Consider the following 9752-nt stretch of genomic DNA (forward strand, 5'->3'; position numbering starts at 1 on the left):
GTTGGCTGTTGCTGTGTTGGGTTGTCCCTACTACACGGTGTGGCTGAACAGGGAGCGAATGCTGCTGCTAAGGTGCTGTAAAGCGATGCTAAGACTATGTTCTTTCCCTGTAGTGTGTCCAATTCTCTCCAGGTCCCTGGAATTAAAAAGCACATGAGGGATTTTCTCTTAAGTAACAGTTAAGTGTCTGTGTGCTCATTCATGGGCGCTGCTCACGGAAAGGAACTAATGTGGTTTCTTAAGAAGCTTTGGGCTGTCTATATTTAGCGAGCTACCAATTTAGATGGGGACAATGCCAGCATAACTGTAGTGAGGTGCTGACCTGGCTGTCATAATTATTATGGATAGAAAGACGTAAACGAAAGAGTTAAAAGCCATTTGGCTACACATTGAGGTGATGAGGGACTATTAATAATGTCTGGTTTAGGAGATTCATGGATTTAATGACATAGACAGCCTACGCTACTGTGTATTCAATTCTGTCAAGAAGTAGTAAAAGATCTCCCTAGAAGAACCACTTCAGCCATAGGCTATTTCTATTCTGTTATGAGAAGAGAACACATTCATTTACACAGACTCCACTAGACTTGTATTAAAAAAGCAGTTTTCATTATATTCATATTCTGCCTATTCTTTATGTCAATATGCTGAAAAGCAGGAGGCCATTCTGTCAATAAACAGCTACACATGATGTAATCATAGGATAACAAATTCAGATTAATCAAGTTTTAGATCAATATAATCTCTGATGTAATCAAATCAAGGCAAATACATAACCTGGATCAGGCCACGGTCTCGGGTCAAATGTGTCTGAGGCCCACTAATTCTCTCAGGTGTGGAGCATGAGAATGGATGAAAGTGTACTAGGGTCAGGGGTTATGTGTGTGGGGTCAGTGGGAAGTAGGGTAGGGTGTGTAGTAATCCGTTGTTAGGTGTAGCCTAAACATAATTCTAAAATCCTCTCCAGCACCCTGTGGCAGCCAGTGCCCAGTGGAGTGGCTCTCTCACCTTCAGGTTATCAGGTTATATAACCTGCCACTCAAGCTTAATAGGTATACTCTGAACTGTTCTGATGGAAGTGCTCTTACTGAAACTCAAAGATGAGCTCACTCAACCATTATGGCACACCACGTAATCTGTGCATCTGTGTACTGCTAACCTCTGGGCTATTGACATAGATAGTCTTTGTCTTACCAGGAAAAGGCAGTCAGAAAGATACTCCTTTTGGTAACATTTTACCGAGATGTATAATGCATTATTCCTTGTTATAGGCATGTATGATCATTTATGTCTAATAATAGGGTTTATAATAAATTAGGTCTCTCTATGTAGCACATTTTCAACTTATAAAAAGTATGTTATTTAGTCAAGATCATTATTTGATGATACTAAGACATTTTAAGGGGGTCATACAATTACTTATGATAAGTCTTACAATGCATTACAACCACATCATAATGCATTATACCTGTTGGCTTCTGGTACATATATTACCATTGGCGTGCCCAGTTTATTGTATGGGCTTATTACCATTTTAACCTACAGTACAGTATACAAAAACATTACTGTATGCAATCTGCGATTGGCACATACATGTTTTGACTTTCTAATTACTGATGCTGTATATATCCATTGATTATTGAAGAATATAACTTATAAACGCATCATGATCTTAGTTCAACTGTCATACACCATCAGAACCCATATAAGCTTGTTTTTACTCAATTGTCGTCTTTATGCTATACTACTCCTGTTATTTAGTGATGATAGTGGTGAAGTATAGATTATTCAAGTGCTTTCTGAGAGGTCTAGTAAAAGTTAGGCCACAGGTCAGGAGTCAGGCAGAAGTCATGGATGGCTTCCACAAACATTTTTGCTACGCCGAGCTACAGTCCTGACCTGTGATTGGGGGAAAAGCTAAAAAAGGAACAGAGAGCTGCATTTGGTGGGGCCCATAGACAGCACTATAGACAAGATCAGTGCCAAGTATAGCAACCTAAAACCATGAGGAGTAGCAAAGTCTGATAAAACATGTAGGTAAGCTGTGTCTATTTAAAGTTATGCTAAAAGGGGTGTGCTTTGCTGAAGAACAGAAGACAGGCAGGATTATGACTATATATTATATACATGTACAGTATCAAAGTGAAACAACGTGTTTTATTTTCCTTCATGTTTTTGCACTGTATTTACATAATCTCAGCTGTCTTCCTACACTCAGCTGGTAGAGCATGGCGCTTGCAATGCCAGGGTTGTGGGTTCAATTCCCATGGGGGACCAGTACAAAAACGTATGCACGCACTACTTACGGTAAGTCACGCTGGATAAGATTGTCTACTAAAATGTAAACATGAACTCCTTGCATCCAAAACAGCTTCTGTAGTTGTGCTACGGGTCTAATTATTATTATTTTTTCCCACATGGAAGCTACTAGGTGTTACATTCCTACACAACATACAGGGCTGCTTTTAACCGTAGACCAGATCAGTAAGGACAATGCTTCCAAACTTTGGCTATTGCCATGCAAATATCCACCAAAATATTTGCCAAACCATTAATGTATTTCACATGAAATGCATGTTATGATATAAGTGGAATATAATATTTCAAGTTGAACTCATGATAATTTCATCAGTTGAATGTGACTACTCTTATAGACAGGTGTGACTTGTCTGATTGGCATGTATTATGCAATTACAATGCCTCAATTATGCAATCTGGGAAGTTCTCTGATTGGTTAACTGACTCGGAGTGCTCCTCTCCTACTGGTTGCCTCTGCCGGGACTAAATACAGTCCCCGCAGCACCATAGATCCAAACCCCAATAGCCTACACATGATGCAGAGGCAATAGCAGATATTCTATAAACATTCCCTTGATTAGTAGGTGAAGTATGAAATGGGCTCTTACGGGTAGCAAGGAAGGCAGACACCTCATGGTCTGAGTTCAGACTTCTGAGGGGATGCAACCATAACACATCACATTAAAATGCTTAAGGAAGAAATAAAGCTATGCTTAAAATATTTATTTTAATAACTAACTTTCTCTCACAAAAACATATTGGATGACACAACAAAGTTAACAATGACACAAAGCGCAGCACCTATCCTCAGTTCTTCAGCATTGCCCTGCACCTGTTGACGTTTCCATCAAACAGTGGGGCAAGGACGTCTTCACCAGGATATTGGCCATTCATTCTAGATCGTAACGTCAAAGGAATGACAGCAGCATGCCCAGTCATGTACATAGAAGGTTCCGGTCTCCTGTCCAAACTTGCAGTGTAAGGATGGGAACGTTAGAGGGACTTCATTTGCCGATTCTCTGCACGACCCAGTCCTGCTGGCACAGTGGACAGCGATTGTTCTGCTTCACCCAGAGAGACATGCAGCAATTGTGGAAAGAGTGGTTGCACTCTCCCCATACCACTGTGAAAGAGAGAGAGGGGAGACAGAAGCACACTATGAAATGGTGTGCTACATGGTATTTTCAAATTCACCATGTCAGCAGAAGAGCAGAATACATGGTAAAGCACCATGGTGGTACACACACAACCAACATTTCTATCCTAATGCATACACAGGACACAAACTCTGCTTTACCAAGGTTTAGATACCCTGGCTTTATCCAATTTTAACCCCATATACCAGACTAGGTACCCAGGTATATCTGTCACATGCACATCTCCTGCTGTGAGACCAGTCAGGGTTTGTTGACAGGTTGAGGATCTATAAAATGAGTATCCAGGTTTCCCCCAAACACTGGAGCAGACCCATGTACGTCCAGGGTCATACCGACCGCTGGTCTGATAACACCAAACTATACTGTCTGGTGTCTTTGGGGCTATATCAATGTTGGGCTAAGACGTTTAAAGTGGCTTACCGACACAGTCCTCTTGTTTATTTTCAGCCTGACACCGCAAGCATGCATCTGCGGAGAGAAGGTACATATCAAGGAAACTTTGCTAACTAGCTAAACTGGTGTACAGCTGTCGCTGACAATTCCTGCATGGTGACAAATGGACTGATACTGCTGTCTAGCAATTCTGTCCTCCCAGGCGAGGTTAGCTAGTTACTGTAACTAACTTGATTCCTTACAATGACTTGAGCTATGTTTTCAGAATTCTAACGTTAACCTCCTAACGTTAGCTATATTAACTACGAAACGGTAGCTAGCTAACGTTGGTTGTCTATTTGATAGTTAGTTACGAGCTAGCAAGCAAAGCTATCCAACTAGGAAGCATTCTCAGTCTGTCTGCTCATGATGATGATCATCTTTTAATCAGCTTAGGTGACTGTCTGACCACTAAGCTACTGTATTTAGTTTGTTGTTGTTAGCTAACAGTAGCTTAATGCGCATCAAGAGTTGGCTATGGGTGTACCACTGTAACTAGTTAGCTGCCTAGCTAGCTAAATCACGGATTCAAACAAACTTACCCATAACTTGGACCCTACAAATGGCGCATGTATCGCACTCCACATCCCAGCTCCACATTGCCACAGCATTCCATTTCTTGAGAGAAAACATCTTGTCACTGCTCGATTTTGACCCAGAAGTAGAGCTGTGAGAGTGAACAAAACCCGGCTCTTCACTGTCTTCCATCTCTGCCATAGAATAAGCTAGCTAACAGCAAAACAAAATGGACGAAAGAACCTAGCTAGCTATACCGTGGTGTTAGCATTTAGCTAGGATTTTGTAGCCAGCCCAGCAGAGCAAACAAACCAGGGGGCGCTCGTGCGCTAAAACACATCTGCAGTACTGCCAAACGAACAGATGGCGGAGCCAAATATTAAAAGGTAGCTTACTGTGACAGAAAGTAAAATATTTCACTGTAGGTCTCCTCACGTAGCTAAGAAAAGGTATCAGGTGATCTTATTGTGTATTGTGCACCCTTCTGTTATGGCTATTTTGCTGTGTGTGTCTTTTGTTTTTTATATACTGTATGGCTACTGTTGCTCAGTTTTACTTTTGCTATGAATTTAGTACTGCTGACAGTTAAACTAATAATGGCACTCAACTTTTAAGTAATATATATTGCTTATTTGGCAGAGCATACTGTATCCACACTTTCTCAAAATTCAATACAGATGTTTGGACACCATTGAGACAATTCAATGAAATCTAACCACAGTTCTCAAATTATTCATACACTCATCTCTGTTTTGATCTCAGTGGTGTTCTCTCTCTCTCTTATGTGAAATGATATATGTATAAGCCATATGTATGAAATAACAAAACTATTTCATCAGGGAATGCTGGCTTTCAAAATCACTGTAGCGCAACAGGAAAAGTATTTCCAATAACCTAGTTTATCTATGCAAGGTCCTAATGAAGGAAAAACATTGACAGAAGGCAATCAAAACTGTAATCTCATTCCAAAAAACTCCAGCCTGATGCACATAAAATGTATGTACAGTGCATGCCATAAGACAATTTATTATTTTCCAAAACATAGCATGACTAGGAATATTGATGTACAGCTGAGTCAGGTCTTGGGTTCACAGGATTGTATACTTTTGAGGCAATCACACCCCACCATCCTCCAAGTCCTCTACTCAATCAATCTGTCATGCACTGTGCTGTTGAAGTTTCCTGTTGCCTCGGTCTCTTGAGACCGCTCGATGGACTTCTTCCCACAGAGTTTCACTCATTCATTTGCTTTTAGCCTAGAATAAATAATAAATAACTATAAAAGTACATGGTATGTAATGTTTATTTAAAACATGGTGTACGTGTACTCACATCCTACTAGTGAGAGGGTAATACAAATAAACTGTTTGATGAACATGGGGTTCACACCTGTAGCATTTTCTGAGCATGTGGGTAAGTTGGGTTAGAAACTAAGTGAGTCAAATACTATATAGACAAACATATTAAAGGAGTGTTCATGTTTCTCTGGATGTCAATTTTGTGGATGGAAGAAACAATAGAGTGCAAAACACATCTGATATGATGAGGAGACATGAATTAAGTCATTTGTCTGTGCTGTTCGGTATTGTATATTCTGTAGGGCTGATTGTCAGATTGTTGCAAAGGCCTCTCCAAACATTTATTTGAAACTACATAGAAGTAACCATATCTAAAAAATACAGTGCCTTCAGAAAGTATTCACACCCCTTGACTTTTACCAACTTTTGTTTTGTTACAGTGGGATTCAAATCAATTTAAATGTAATTTTGTCAACGATCTACACAAAATATTCATAATGTCAAAGTCGCAGAATTTCTTAAACATTTGTAAAAAAAATAACTAACTAACTAGGTAAGTCTCTAAGAGCTTTTCCACACCTGGATTGTGCAAAATGTCCCCATTATTCTTGTAAAAATTCTTCAAGCTCTGTCAAATTGGTTGTTGATTATTGCTAGACAACCCTTTTCAGGTCTTGCCATAGATTTTTGAGCAGTTTTAAATCAACTGTTACTCGGCCCCTCAGGAACATTCATTTTCTTCTTGGTAAGCAACTTTAGTGTAGATTTGGCTGAAAAGTGAATTCAACTCCCAGTGTCTGGTGGAAATCAGACTGAACCAGGTTTTCCTCTTGGATCTTGCCTGTGCTTTGTGAGGACAGACGCTGGGAGACAGGAAGCAAGTACAGGACGAGGATTTAATATATACAGACATGAAACAAAACACGGACAGCGTCTGGACAGGGGAAACATAACGACATTAATGCTGACACAGGGATCACAACTGAGGAACAGACAGACATAGGGGAGGTAATTAAACAGTGATGAAGTCCATGTGAGTCCAATGAAGCGCTGATGCGAGCAATGATGGTGACAGGTGTGCGTAATGATGGGCAGCCTGGCGCCCTCGAGCACCGAGGAGGGGGAGGTGGAGCAGGCATGACAGCTTAGGTCCATTCTGGGGTTTTTTTATCCTGAAAAACTCCCCTTCGCTTAACGATTACAAGCATACCTATAACATGATGCAGCCACCACCAATATGCTTGAAAATATGGAGAGTTATGTGTTGTATTGGATTTGCCCCAAACAGAACACTTGCTTTGCCACATTCTTTGCAGTATTTCTTTAGTGCCTTTTTGCAAACAGGATGCATGTTTTGGAATATTTGTATTCTGTACAGGCTTCCTTCTTTTCACTCTGTCAAATAGGTTAGTATTGTGGAGTAATAACTACAATGTTGTTGATCCATCCTCAGTTTTCACCCATCAGAGCCATTCAACTCAGTAACTGTTTTAAAGTCACCATTGGCCTCATAGTGAAATTCCTGAGCGGTTTCCTTCCTCTCCGCCAACTGAGTTAGGAAGGACGCCTGTATCTTTGTAGTGACTGGGTGTATTGATACACCATCCGAAGTGTAATGAATAACATCACCATGCTCAAAGGGATATTCATTATTTTATTTTTACCCATCTATCAATAGGTGCCTTTCTTTGTGGTTGAATCTGTGTTTGAAATTCACTGCTTCGATTGCAGGACCTTACAGATAATTGTATGTGTGGGGTACAGAGATGAGGTAGTCATTCAAAAATCATATTAAACACTATTATTGCACACAGAGTTAGTCCATACAACTTATGTGACTTGTTAAGCACATTTTTACTACTGAACTTATTTAGGCTTGCCATGAAAAAGGTGTTGAATACTTATCGACTCGAGGCATTTCAGCTTTTCATTTTGTATTCATTTAAAATAAATTCAGAAAACATCATTCCACTTTGACAAAAAAATCTAAATTTTATCAATTTTAAATTCAGTTTGTAACAACAAAAAGTTGAAAGGGTCAAGGGGTGTGAATACTTTCTGAAGGCACTATATGTAGATTATACATTGTTGTGATAGCTAACTGTGCCACTAGAGATCCTGGTTCGAATCCAGGCTCTGTCGCCGCCGGCCGCGACCGGGAGACTCATGGGCGGCGCACAATTGGCCCAGCGTCGTCCAAGGTAGGGGAGGGAATGGCCGGCAGGGATGTAGCTCAGTTGATAGAGCATGGCGTTTGCAACGCCAGGGTTGTGGGTTCGATTCCCACGGGGGGCCAGTATAAAAAAATATATGTATTCACTAACTGTAAGTCGCTCTGGATAAGAGCGTCTGCTAAATAACTAAAAATGTAAAAAAAATGTATGTAAATGTGATGTTTCTTTTTCAAATATTTAATTTCCATGGCAATATTTGAAATGGCAGCAAATGTGTTGGTGCGCATTCGAGGGGTGACTGACTTTTAAAGGATGCAGTTTAGCTAGGGAAAGCCAGGGCATAATACAAAATACAACACACTGTGAGAAATCAGGCAGGCTAACTGGAGAGACCTATCAAAATGTTACACTGAAGAGACTCCACCCAACGCATGCTCACAGTATTTAGAATATTGTTGCTGGAGAACTAAATCCAGTCCACTCCATTTTACCAGGTGATTGGTCAGCTCATCAGCCAGTCAGCTGTAGCCTTACCTTCTTTCCTCTCTTTAAAAGCGTCTAGAAACAGTTTCCCTCCAATATCCCCAATGTCGTTCTCAGTAAGGTCCAGTTCTTTCAGGTGACTTGAGAACACAACCAGCCTGGGGTTAACAAAGAAGCAGTGGTGTAAAGTAACTAAGAAAAAATACTTTTTGGGTATCTGTACTTTACTATTTATATATATATATCTTTTATAACTTGTACTTATTTTACTCCATTACATTCCTAAAGAAAATATGTACTTTTTACTCGCATGCATTTTCCCTGACACCCAAAAGTACTCGTTACATTTCGAATGCTAATGCAGGACAACAATATGTTCCAATTCACGCACCTATAAAAACAATGAGTTGTCATCCCTACTGCCTCATCTGGCGGACTCACTAAACACATACTGCGTTTGTAAATTATGTCTGAGTGTTGGAGTGTGCCCATGGCTGTCGGTAAAAAAAAAAACAACTAGAAAATCATGCCATCTGGTATGCTTAATATAAGGAATTTTGTGTATAGCATTTACTTTTACTCAAGTATGACAATTTAGTACTTTTTCCACCACTGCAAAGAAGAATAGCAGCAGACCGTTATTTATAGGGCATAACTGAATTACTGCCAGATCTAGTGCCGGTTTTCCATACCCAGATTAAGCCTATGTCTTGGAGAATCATTCAAATGGCTTTTTAGTCCAGACATTTCCTTAATCTGGGTCTGGTAAACCAGCCCAGAATCTAAAGATTTAACATGTGTACAATATCAGTTTCAATCACGCTTACAGAACAATGTAAATACCAGCAACACAATACAAATGTGTCACAGCAGAACAGGGCCATGCAGATACCTTTTGGGGGGGCATGTGCACAAACTATAAAAAGGTAACCCCCCCAAAAAAAATATCTGCAACCCGGGTCACAGACTCTTCTTGCAATTATTACAAGAAGAGGGGAAAGCAGCACAATCTGATGAGAAAAAATAATAAATGCTGCACTTATTAACAATGACCAACACATATCCCAGTGGTTTTCAAATGTTTTGACCCGCGACCCCAAAAAAGGAGTTGTAAAAAATGTGCACACGTGAACATGCATACACAATTGCTGAGCAAATGTAGCCTGTCATTACAGCCATAAACGGTGATACATTTTCAAAACGCAAGATATAAACTGCGTTTAACACCTGCATTGGGAGCTGAAAGTCATTCATGTTAGCAGACAATATTAACTGGAGATTTACAATGAGTATACCAAACATTAGGAACACCTTCCTAATATTGAGTTGCACCCCCCCAATGCTTCCCACAGTTGTGTTAAGTTGGCTGGATGTCCTTTGGGTGGTGGACCATT

At 40.1% G+C, this 9752-nt stretch overlaps 1 protein-coding gene across 1 annotated transcript; it reads right to left on the reverse strand.

Annotated features, from left to right (window-relative positions):
• Positions 1-3214: 3214 nt before the first annotated feature.
• On the reverse strand, positions 3215-4677 carry LOC311105667 (RING-box protein 2-like). The gene is made up of 3 exons (XM_084147882.1): positions 4430-4677; positions 3876-3923; positions 3215-3421 (listed from the first exon to the last, which is right to left on the reverse strand). Exons 1-3 carry the CDS (start codon positions 4602-4604, stop codon positions 3303-3305), a joined length of 342 nt encoding a protein of 113 aa, XP_084004008.1. The 5' UTR covers positions 4605-4677; the 3' UTR covers positions 3215-3302.
• Positions 4678-9752: the final 5075 nt, after the last annotated feature.

This window comes from Coregonus lavaretus (genome assembly GCF_964263955.1).
Source record: "Coregonus lavaretus genome assembly, chromosome: 30".
NCBI lineage: Eukaryota > Metazoa > Chordata > Actinopteri > Salmoniformes > Salmonidae > Coregonus > Coregonus lavaretus.

Coding starts and splice junctions, on each gene's coding strand:
- LOC311105667 (XM_084147882.1), bottom strand. CDS start 4,604: ATGGCAGAGATGGAAGACAGTGAAGAGCCGGGTTTTGTTCACTCTCAC. Junction 3,924..4,429: donor TTGTAGGGTCCAAGTTATGG/GTAAGTTTGTTT, acceptor TTCTCTCCGCAG/ATGCATGCTTGCGGTGTCAG. Junction 3,422..3,875: donor TAAACAAGAGGACTGTGTCG/GTAAGCCACTTT, acceptor TCTCTTTCACAG/TGGTATGGGGAGAGTGCAAC.